Source organism: Sinocyclocheilus grahami, unplaced genomic scaffold (genome assembly GCF_001515645.1).
Source record: "Sinocyclocheilus grahami isolate Dianchi unplaced genomic scaffold, SAMN03320097.WGS_v1.1 scaffold67.1, whole genome shotgun sequence".
In the NCBI taxonomy this organism is placed as follows: Eukaryota; Metazoa; Chordata; class Actinopteri; order Cypriniformes; family Cyprinidae; genus Sinocyclocheilus; species Sinocyclocheilus grahami.
Window position 1 is genome coordinate 777,718 of NW_015505246.1, and position 12,334 is coordinate 790,051.

Sequence of the window (12,334 nt, forward strand, 5' to 3'; positions counted from 1 at the left end):
AGAGAGATGACCCTCAATAAAATGCACACAGACACACATACACAAGTACACACATGATTAATGCCAGGCAGGGAGCTGATGTGACATTCCATGTGAATGTCCCAAAGAAGGTGTCTCCCTTTAACTGGATTTTAAAATTCTAAAAGTCATGGTTAAAAATGTTTACCTCCACAGTCTTCTCTTCATTCTTCAGTTTCAAAAGAAACTTCTTCTGTATTCTCATCAGTTAAAGGACTAGTTCACTCAAAAATGACAATTCTGTCATAATTTAAGGAGCTTGAACATCTCCTTAATATGTCTGAAACAACATCCGCGTGAGTAAATTATGACAGAATTCATTTTTGGTCTCACAATCCCTTTAAATGTGATACTGAAACATGATTGGCTGAGGAGAAAAAGATGACCGTGCATAATTTACGGAATGGTTTGATCTGTATCTAAAGAATTCTTCTGAACAAAAATAAAGCTAAAGAAAGGAGACACAAAAATACGACATCTTCAAGTATCAAAAAAATCTTAATCAGCCATCACTGAGCATCTCATCCGTCAGTCATGTTTGATCACATTATGACCCTTTCCAAAAGAAGAGGCCTATTTGAACTCCCCCATACTCACATGGGACCATATACAGTACATCCACAGCACACTTTCAGTGTCTTCACAGTCCCCTTTAGCTACTCAGGGAGAGAGTGTTTGTTTGAGGGAGGATGAGAGAAAGGGAAGAAGGCATAGTCATGGAGTGTTCAGTTGTGTGTTAGACACTGGAAGCGGTTTTTGAAGTACAAGAGGCCATTTTTGGTGTGTGTCGCATCGGATGAAGCAGGAGGGTAACGGAACTTCGCGTAAGTTTTGTCACTTTCCGACTGGCCCCACGGCAGCTTGATCTTGGTGGCGTGGTTCACGATGACATCATCACAAGACCCAACATGCAGGGAGCCGAGCCCATCAATAAAAAACTCTGTAAAACAAAATATTAAATGAGGAAATCAGCGTGTTTGTAATTTCTTATGGTAACTGCTGTCACTTTGAAAAAGCATATATATATATATATATATATATATATATATATATATATATATTCTGTATATATACAGTGCCTTGCGAAAGTATTTATACCCCATAATTTTTTCATGTTTTATGTTGCTGCCTTATGTTAAACTGCTTTAAAGTACTTTTTTCCACATCAATCTATACTCCATACACCATATTGACAAAGCAAAAACAGAATTGTCACAACTTCGTAATTTATTTAAAATAAAAAAACTGAAATAAGTACATTGCATAAGTATTAAATAACTAAATATTTAGCTGAAGCACCTTTACAGTCTCAAGTTTTTTTTGTTTGGTGTAACAAGCTTTGTTCATCAGCATTTGGCAATTATCTGTCATTCTTCTCCTCACTTCTCAAGCTCTGTCAGGTTGGATGGGGGCAGATGCACATTTTCAGGTTTCTCCAGAAATATTTGATTGAGTTCAAGCTAAGGCTCTGGCTGGGCAACTCAAGGACATTCACAGTTGTCTATAAGCCACTCTTGCTGTGTGCTTAGGGTCATTGTCCTGTTGGAAGGTGAACCTTCTGCCCAGTCTGAGGTTCTGAATGCTCTGGCCTGGGTTTTCATTAAGGCTATCTCAATATTTTGGTGCATTGAGCTTTTCTTCTACTCTGATGAGTCCCACAGTCCCTGCCGCTGAAAAACAGCCCCACAGCATAAGGCTGCTACCAACACACTTTAAATTTGGGATGGTACTCTGCAGGTGATGAGCAGAGCTGGTTTCCTTCAAACATGATGCTTAGAATTGAGGATCATCAGACCAGAGAATATTGTTTTTCACAGTCTGAGGGTCCTTTAGTTGTTTTTTTGCAAATTCCAAGTGTTTTCACTGAAGAGAGGATTGAGACTTGCCACACCGCTATAAATACCAGATCGGTGGAGTGTTGCAGCGATGTTTGTCTTTCTGTAGGTTTCACCTATCTTCACATATGATCATGAAGCTCAACTAGAGTGACCATCAGGTTCTTGATCACCACTCAAACCAAAGCCCTTCTCCATCAACTGCTTAGTTTGGCCAGAAGGCCAGTTCTACGAAGAGTCTTAGTTATTTCAAACTTCTTCCATTAAGGGTAACAGAGACTACATGCTTCTGTGACCCTTCAATGAAGCAGATTTTTTTTCTGAACTCTACCCCAGATGTATGGCTTGACGCAAACCTGTTTCTTTTGACCTCAGACTTGGTTTTTGCTCTGATATGCATTATCAGCTGTTAGACCTTTTATTAAGACATGTGTGCCTTTCCAAATCATACCCATTCAATTGAATTTGCCACAGGTTAACTTCACTCGAAGCGTAGTAACATCTACAAGCAATATGAATGCTCCTGTGCTACTTATACTTATACTTAAGTATAAGTATACTTAAGTATATACTTAGTACTTATGCAATGGAATCATTTACGTTTTTTATTTTTAATAAATTTGCAAAGATGTTAAAAACCTGTTTTTGCGTTCCAGTTATGGTGTATGGAGTGTATTGGAGTGATTGATGTGGGGGAAAAAAGTAATTTAAAGTAGCTTAACACAAGACAGCAACATAACAATACATGAAAAAGGGGTATGAATACTTTCGCAAGGCATTGTCTATATATATATATATATATATATATATATTCTTCAGTGTCACATGATCCCTCTGAAATCATTTAATATGCTGATTTTGTGGGGTTTTTTTATCATTGTTGAAAACAAATTTGTGCTGCTTAATATTTTTGTGGAAACTGTGATACATATTTTCAGGATTCTTTGATGAATAAAAAGTTTAACTGCATTTATTTGAAAGATTTTTTAACATTATAAATGTCTTTACTGTCACTTTTCAATTTAATGCATCCATGCTGAATAATTTATTTAATATTACTGAATATTTAATGAATAATTTAGGTATTTATTGCTTTCAAATGTTTTGAATAGTGGTGTGTGTGTGTATAAATGTGTGTGTGTGTGTATATATATATATATATATATATATATATATATATATATACATAAACACACACACACACACACACACACACACACACTAAAAATGTAATAACACTGTTAAATATAATCTTAGCAGATCTCTAAATAAAAACCTATAAAAATAAAATCAGAATGAAACTCACACTGTACAATTTTTTCATAAAATAGTACAGTTTTAATACTGGCCCAAACATAATTAGCAGCATAACACAAAACAATTATCAGCCTCAGAATGTAATATCGGTGCATCCCTAACAAATGAGCTCTTGGAAAATGTTGCTGCAAAACACACCACAATCCTAGAATCACCTACTTTTGTGTTTGGACTCCATTGAAAACTCACCCAAATGCGCAACACGGGCTAGTCGGGGGTCAAAGCCCACCTGCTGCACTTTATCTGTCCTGGCAAGAAAGAAATTGATGACTCCATCAGTGACAACACAGTGAGGAAAGCCCTGGATGATGTGATGGAAGCCTCTCCGCATGTGCAGACAGTCCCCGTCTTCCTCTCCAGCTTCAATTGAGATCGTCTGCCTGTAGGTGGCAGTGTAGCCTGTGGCTTCACGCACTGCTCCTCCAACCTAAACAAACAGCAGCCAAACACTAAGAACAACGCAGGGAAGATAAATTGAAATGGAGGTATCACTTCCTATTAAAACACATTTCATCTATTTTTGTCTCTTTCTCTTTATAAAAGCAGACGTGCTTGTCTCCGTCTCTAAGGCATGACTCCAGCTGAGTGTCTGTGAGCACAGAAGACTCGTTCACTGGAAAGGTTACATAGCTGACCCATTCCAGAGCAATAATCTGCCCTAGATCTGCTGCTGCCTAAAGCAAAATGTAATGCAAACTGCATTTATTGTACTCTTTCATATTTTGTGATTCAACAGAATCCAACTAAATAACCTTTACCATTCAAAACTCTTTTTCTGTAATCAGGGTACTAAAGATTGAACAACATTTTTAAAAATGTGTTGTTCTAAAAATATCTTCCATTGTTGGATCATTTTGACCTCAAAAGATTTGAACAACTGTTTCCTCTGTTTGAATTCCACAGCAATCAGTGCCAGAGACAGAGAGTAGGAAGGTCTCCCAAAGCCTGTTTCAGTAGTAAATACTGCTCAATCCGAAGGCCAGAGGGCGCTGAAACTCATATGCCCTACGGGGTTAGTCATGAATCGTATGAGTCATTTCATATCGTTAGTCATGAAACCCCCGATGCCAGGCCCAGTTGTAGGGTATACATATCTGTTGATTTCTTCAACGCAATGGCCAATCAGAAATGTTAAGAGTTTTCAGAATTCACTCACTGCTGAAAGCGCCAGAGTTTTGCACACTCGTGAATCATCTTATAAGTGCAGGACGTGATGTACAGTAAATAAGAGATTCATTGTGTAGTGATTATAACGGAACTTTGTGAGATCGCAATGAACTAAGATGAGTGATGCTTTTAGTGATAATAATGGAAGCGGATTGAAAGTGACAGTGTGCGGAAACAACTGCTCCGTGAGAAAAAACTCACCCTGGACTCAGTGGTCAATATATGTTTATTACATGAGCAGTCCGAAAAGAGCACAAAAGAACTGAAACACGAGGCTGAAGTATGTGCTATACAAGATCGCTGCATCAATTGCAACAGATACCACGACTCTGATAAACTTAAGTGCTTTGCTTTCAACAAAATGGAACCACTTTGCAAAGTGCTGCAGATCGGCTACATCACCCAAAACAGCACCACAGTTCCAAAGTCGTGATTACCATCCTAAGCGAACTACATCGCAATTCAGAGGCTCTAAGTCAAACCGAGTTAACATAACCCTGAATGCCCCTGAGGTTACTTTCTATTGTGAGACAGTGGATGATGTTTCTCAAAGTGGTGAAATATTCATAACACTACATCTGAAGCATGGATTTGACCAGTTAAAACTGAAAGTGGACACAGGTGCCAAATGCAAAGTTATATCCCCCCAACAGCTACCCTCAGCTCACATAAACACTAATGAAAAAGTGAATCTCATTGCATATGGTGGGCAAACTATCAACACTGAAGGCACCACAATATTAGGCTGTGAACAAGGCCAGCTCAAATTCCACATTGTATATCACAGTGTGAGACCACTGCTTGGATTGCAAGACAGCATAGCAATGGGTCTGATACAGTTAGGACCATGCAGTGCAAAACTAAGAGCCAGAGGTATGGGAATTTAGCGACTTGTTTGACACCACAGTGCTTGGTAAACTGCCTGTTGTTTATCACATGCAAATAGATGAGTCAGTAGCGCCCACTGTATGTGCACCCAAGAAAGGCCCATTGCAATGAAGGAGAAAGTCATAACTAAATTGTGCGTCATCTCCCCTGAAAACGATGCTACAGAATGGGTGTCTGCCATGGTCGCTGCCAAAAAGAAAGATGGCTCTATAAGGTTATGTATAGATCCAGTATACCTCAACAAAGCACTGCTGAGGCCACATCATCCATTAAAAACTATTGAACAGGTAATTGCTGACATGCCAGGGGGCAAGGTTTTCAGCATACTTGACGCAAAATGCGGATTTTGGCAAATCCCTTTAGATGAGGCTTCATCTAAGCCGACCACATTCATGACGCCTTTTGGCAGGTACAGACTCTTGCGCATGCCTTGCGGGATCTGCACCGGCAGTGAAGTATTCCAGCGAACCATAGAACATTTCTTTGATGGACAGCCATCTCAAATCGTGCTAGATGACATCCTTGTCTGGGGGCGCACACTACAGGAAAACTACAGGACTGAAACAGGAACTTCACAAAATCTGTGCATGTAACATGAAATTAAACCCTGATGAGTGCAAATTTCATGTTACCTCAGTTTCTTATGTAGGCCACCTCCTGACTGCTGACAGCATCAAACCTGACCCTGACAAGACTACAGCTGTCCGCCAAATGCCAAAACCTGAGGACAAACAGACCTTGCAACGGTTTCTTGGCATGACAAACTATTTATCAAAGTTCATTCCACACTATAGTGACGTCACTGGCCCTCTACGTGAACTGTTAAAACAAGATGCGGAATGGTCATGCAGGATTCTGCCTTCCAAAAGTTGAAAGATGCTTTGTATCCAGTCCCCCAGTTCTGCAATACTTCGATGTTACTAAACCCGTTGTCCTTTCAGCTAATGCATCCGAACATGGACTGGGCGCTGTGTGTCTTCAGCAGGGTGCCCCTGTTGCTTTTGCCTCATGCGCCTTAACACCCACCGAATCTCGGTATGCCCAAATCGAGAAAGAAATGTTAGCATTAGTATTTGCGACACAGAAGTTTCATGACTTTATCTACGGCCGACCTGTCACCGTGGAAACTGATCACCAGCCTCTCATTACAATCCTCAAAAAGCCATTGCATACTACCTCGGCACGTCTTCAAAGCATGATGCTCAAGCTCCAACGTTACAGTCTCAATGTGATTTACAAACGGGGCAAGGAACTCTTTGTCGCTGATGCTCTATCACGTGCTCATCTCTCGTCCACTGAGCCTCCTCTCACTGATTACTAGAGGTAATGACACTTCAAGTTCTCTCGTCGCAACGGACAGAAGAACTCCGATCTGTCGTTAAATCTGATCCTACATGCCAAAGACTTGACATGATAATGCATGGTTGGCCAAGCTCTTTCAAAGAGCATATCACATGAACTCCGCCCATTCTATGTAATGAGCGAGGAATTTGTTGTTGAGAACGGACTGATTTTTCGAGGACAGAGACTTCTGATATCATCATCGTTACAAAGTTACTATGTGACTCAGCTACATCAAGACCATCCAGGTCTGGCAGCCACACAATGCAGGGCAAAAGAAACAGTGTACTGGCCCATGATGTATGGTGATATAGAGAGAGCACTCTCTCGTTGTGCTTCTTGTAATGCCCTCAAGTCCCATCATTCAAGAGAACCCATGTATCCGCACAATGTTCCTGACCTTCCCTGTATGTGCACTGCTGCTGACATATTTGAATGGCATGGCAAAATGCACCTGGTTCTGGTGGACTCATTTTCTGTTTGGTTCAAGCTCGACCATCTGACATGAGGAGTGTCACCGTCACTGCAAAACTCAAGAGACACTTTGCAGTTCATGGCACTCCCCAGACGCTCATGACAGACAATTGGATTGGATTTTGAGCACATTCGGAGCAGCCCTCTATACCTGCAGTCCAATGGCCTTGCAGAGCGCGCAGTGCGATCTGCCAAACATCTGCTTGAGAAGTGTTACAGAGAGCACAGTGACATACAGGCTGCCTTACTCCATCTGTGTAATCTTTCACACGCTGACCTGCCATCTCCTGCCCAGCTCCTCTTCTCCAGGTGTACAAGAACTTTTCTTCCGGAGCTGAAAGACAGACTGAAGCCCTCTGTATGCCGTGACGTCAAGGCTGTGTTAACCAGGAGGAGAAAGGAGAGCAAAGCATACTATGACCGCAAAGCCCACACCCCTTCACCCTTACAACAGGGACAAACAGTAAGGATGCAGACAGCTCGGGGTTTCAACAAACTGGCAGTTGTACAGGGCCTGGCTTCTCAGCCTAACAGCTATGTGGTAACATCTCAGAGCAGACAGTACACAAGAAACCGACGTCTCCTTCTCCATGTACAAGAGCCTGCACCTACGGAATGTGCAGAGGATGATTATAGCCCCCTTTCACCAGCTTCACCTCCTACAACCCCCCTGTCATCTGCAGTGTTGCCGTCTCAGAGTGAAGCACCCACCACTGGCACTGCGGCACAGATTGCCCAGCCAATAGTGACTTGTTCAGGGAGTCAGTCGCCCCAACCCACGTTATCAGGACTATGTAACTGGTTAAGGACACTTATTCTTGTTTTTTTTTCTTATATACCACAATGTTACTATGTTTTGCATGCTAAGGGAAAGGATGTAGAGTTGTTAAATGTTGCATAGCCCTTTAAGGTTGGTGCCGTGCGTGATTGGGCGGGCAGTTCGGGTGTGGAGGGCAGGGACACAGGCTTAAGCAGATAGAGGTGCACCGAGTGAGTAATAAACTACAGGTTCTGTTGTGCAACTACATCCTGTATGGTATCAGTTCTTGACACAATCTACAGACACATAAACCAAAGCAATATATGGGACAAAAATGCCTCAGTTATTTATTCTTAACTTAAATTAACATCAGAAAAGCATGCACGTTTCTGGTTAAAAATGAAAGGTCGCTTAAAACGGGAAGCATCACCATTCAAATCAGCAACAAGAGTCAAAGCTCCATAGTTTAGTAAACGCAGGTGACCTCTTTAAGTTATTCTTGACTGTGCTGTATTGACTGCTTTGATGCCTGGTAGGGCATTGTTTTGATGCATACATCTGAAGAAGATTATTTTGCCTTTTTTACTATTATTATTAGTAGTAGTAGTAGTAGTAGTAGTAGTAGTATTATACTATATAGATATTAATCACGATATTCGTTTACCATTAATGGGGAAGGAAATGCTTTCCACATGTTTGTTAGACCTTGAGAATAAATGTAAACCCTAACTTGTTTATTCACAATTAAACTCCACAGAGTAGCTACCTAAGATACTGCACAACAGAACTGTATAAATGAAAACATGGATGAAAAAAATCTTGTTGGTATATTTAAAAAATGCTTATATTATTAATGTTGCTTTAAGAATTACATTTTAGTATACAATAGTAATATATTTGTCATAATTTCTTCAAGTTAAAGCTGCAGTCTGTAAGTTTTGCCTCTTTGTCGCCATCTCTGTTTGAAAACCTGCAAATGCAGTTATTTATGTAATTATCTTTATTACGTGGGTTGTGCGCTGGCACTGCTCCAGCGCGGATTAATCTATTGTTTTGAGGAGAATGTGTGGCTGTCAGTCACCGCACCGGTGTGGATACTGTAATTCAGAATCGCATATTCTAGCCTACCTCTTAGAATATATGACCCAAATATGAATTTTCACTGGATGTTGTCACCTGAACAAGTAACAAGTCTGCCACACTTGTTCTGACCAACTGAGGAAAAAATCATTACAATAAATCACGCTACCAATGGCGGTTAAATCTAACGATCGGTTAATTAGCTCATATCACATCAAACCGTGCAAATTATTATTGTTATGCTTTATTCTCAAATTGTTAATGTTAACAACATCAGCATTGCATGACTACATGTGTATTAGTGTGTAGATTTCAATTTCTGTACAGTCTAATCTAATTGTCATACTATTGAAATTTCATATTAAGAAATTATTTTAACCAAAAAGCAAATTATTCATCCTTCGAACTGGTTCTCTTTAAAATACAAATCCTGTGTAATCCCAGCTAGGCTATCGGTAATCAGATGCATATTTAAAACTGGAATATAATTTACTTTCAGTCACATGTGTTTCATAAACACATAATCCTTTCTGGTTTACAATCTGCCATCAAAATGATACATTTAATTATTCCAGCTGCTGTGAGAAAAGGCTATAAACGATCCACCACCTGCAGCATCCTCACGTGTGATGTAGTCTATTAGCCGGTGTGGACAACTTCTTTATGTTCTTTATGAGATGTGACATAATGACGTGGCAGCATGCTCAATTTTCCTGCGAATTCCTACCAGTACCACTAAAATTAGAAAACATTATTATAAGTTAACCGTTGTGAATCGGCGATAGTTTTGAACACTGGCTGGTTATGTACTTGCTCAAATATTGATTTCGAATAATTTTTAACCAAAAAAGTTACGGACTGCAGCTTTAAACTGCACTTTTATGTTTGGTAGGTTGTCGAGAAGATCTTTGAGCTTCAGTTTGTATTTGACGGTAGTTTTTCTCAAATGAAAGAGTAAAAAGCTTGTCAAGTGACTCTCAGAACAGTTCAGGAAATGAACTTCATGTGTTCATGTCCTCAGATACCGAGGTATCAGACGCTGAAATACCGCTAGCATCATGTATTTAAGTTTGTGCAGTAGACAAATCTACACCATTCATTCATGCAGACTTATTAGCAACATGAACTGACTGGCTGTAGTCATGTTTCTTCTGCTGTGTGATAGGCTGTTAGATTAATCTATATCGAGTAAAACAGTCCACAGTTCATAATCGTTTTCTACATAAATTGTATCAAAATGATAGTTTATCACCCAGCCACAGAAATAACATTTTCAATTATTTTTAACCAACTAGTGTTAGCAGGTGTTTGAAGTCAGTTCCCTTTATATTCGCAAATGTGTCCAAGAAAAACAACCACAAATTACTGATGAACATATTCCACACACAACCAGAAAGCGTCCAAATATATTTTTAAACAGTCTTTGTGCTATACTTCTTTATATAAATACCACTTCGTTGATATTTTGTTACATGATACAGTATCATTCATATAATTTAAGTGTGACAGATGCACAATTATATTTTGGTGCCACTGGATATATAGTAAAAAGAGATAGTAGGTAATTAAAAAAAATAATTAATTAACAGAGACTGAGCCTGTTGTTGTGGATATCGTGAGGTGGGACTGCGCCTTCTTGATTAAAGGTTTAACTGGGGACTGTGACTGTTCCAAAGGTGTAAGTTCCTTACCACAAGAGGGACCAGAAGAATCACCTTGCTTCCTGTGCAATGGAAAAAGTCCTCAAGGGGTTTTTAAGCTTTTGATACGCACCTGATCCACTCAACACATACAATGGCTCTGCAATGGCTCTTCAGTACATAAGACTGAATTATAAATGTACTGGTTGTTTTGTCTTTATTTGATGGACAATATTCACAGTGCTTAAGAAAACCCTTGCATTAATGAGAGTTGTCACATACTCTACATATCATGCTACATTTATTTTCTCACCAGGTCAAGTGTGGTTTTCTCCAGCACATCCACCAGTTTCTCCAGCTTTGTGTTGGCAGTAAAGATAAAGTCATCATCCACCCACAGCACATACTTGGTAGTGACCTGTGACACGGCCAGGTTACGACCAGCAAACCAGCCCTGAGACACAGACATACATATTCAGATCCCATCATACTGCATGAAAAACACAGACAGAAATGTGTCATACTCTCAATGAAGTGACCCACCTTTCCGAAGGGCATGATGTAATGTTCGATATAAGGGCCTGACACTGTTTTTGGGTGCTCACTGTCATCTGCTATCACTATTGTAACTGTTGGATAGTACTGTCGTATGCTGTCAACTAAATCTTGGAGCTTGTCATAGCGCAGGAAGGTTTTAGTTGCTATGGTCACGAGAGCACTGATGTTGTACTCTGAAATTGGACAAACAGAAAGGCAAATGTAAATGGAAACATGTGGCTTTGATTTCCTTACTATATAAATAACAAATAACACTAAAATCAGAGTGAAACATTGTTTTGCCATGAGCAAGTGTAAATCTGCTGACACATCTATTATAAAAAAGGATAAATGAAACTGTAGCAGCAAACAATAGCTTACTACATTATTGAATGTTAGACAGCGGTACCGGAACCACTTTCTGTAATCTGATTATAAATGGTGGCCGATAGTGAAATACGTAATTCTCTTGGCTTGCATTATAAGTACATTCCTAGTGTAGAATATTCTTTAGTATAATTTTGCCTCATATTGAGAAAACAAACACATACAAATCATACTTATCCCAGCATAGATTCAAGATCAAGAGCTTTATTGTCATATGTACTAGAGTACAATGAAATTCTTACTTTGTTTACTCCTCTCGAGAATGACAGGGTAGAAGGGGAACAAATATAACTTACAGTACAAAATACGTAAAAAAATATATAGAATATACAGGATCCTTTTATTGTATATGACCTGCAGTGAGGCGAGATCAGTCCCTGTGATTTTCTGGGCCAGCTTTATTCCTCTCTGTAAAGCCTTTCTGTCATGTGTTGTGCTGTTGCCAAACCACACAGCAATGCAGCAAGTTAACACACTCTCCACAGTGCTTCTGTAGAAGTTATGGAGAATCTGTGATGACATGCCAAATTTCCTTACTACTTTCCACTACTATTTCCACTACTTAAAAAATGTCCAGGCCGATAGGCTGCCAGATCTCTCCTGACAATGTTTAGTGGATGAGAAATCAGAATACATGCAGTGGTACTTATGGAAATTTCACTTTTTTTTACGTTTTTCAAAGAATATTAGAAATAAAAAATTTTTGCAATAATAAAAATGTCTTTACTGTCACTTTCAATTAATTTATGTTGATATTTTTTCGCATCAATAAAAATATCTTTACTGTCACTTTTAAATAATTTATTGCTTCCTTGCTAAATAAAAGTATTAATTTAAAATAAAAATAACAAACAAAAATCTTACTGTACTTTAACTGATTAACCAGGTTT

The 12,334-nt window shown here is 39.3% G+C and overlaps 1 protein-coding gene across 2 annotated transcripts in view; it reads right to left on the minus strand.

The window, feature by feature from the left end:
• Nucleotides 1–316: 316 nt before the first annotated feature.
• Nucleotides 317–12,334, minus strand: part of LOC107585207 (beta-1,4 N-acetylgalactosaminyltransferase 1-like) — a 39,822-nt gene continuing 27,804 nt past the window's right edge. For both annotated transcript variants that reach the window (XM_016272117.1, XM_016272116.1), the window contains exons 9-12: nucleotides 11,064–11,251; nucleotides 10,834–10,974; nucleotides 3,360–3,597; nucleotides 317–958 (exon numbers count right to left, since the gene is read on the minus strand). In XM_016272117.1, coding sequence (XP_016127603.1) covers nucleotides 744–958; nucleotides 3,360–3,597; nucleotides 10,834–10,974; nucleotides 11,064–11,251 — 782 coding nt within the window. In that variant the 3' untranslated portion in view covers nucleotides 317–743. The remainder of the gene's footprint in view (nucleotides 959–3,359; nucleotides 3,598–10,833; nucleotides 10,975–11,063; nucleotides 11,252–12,334) is intronic.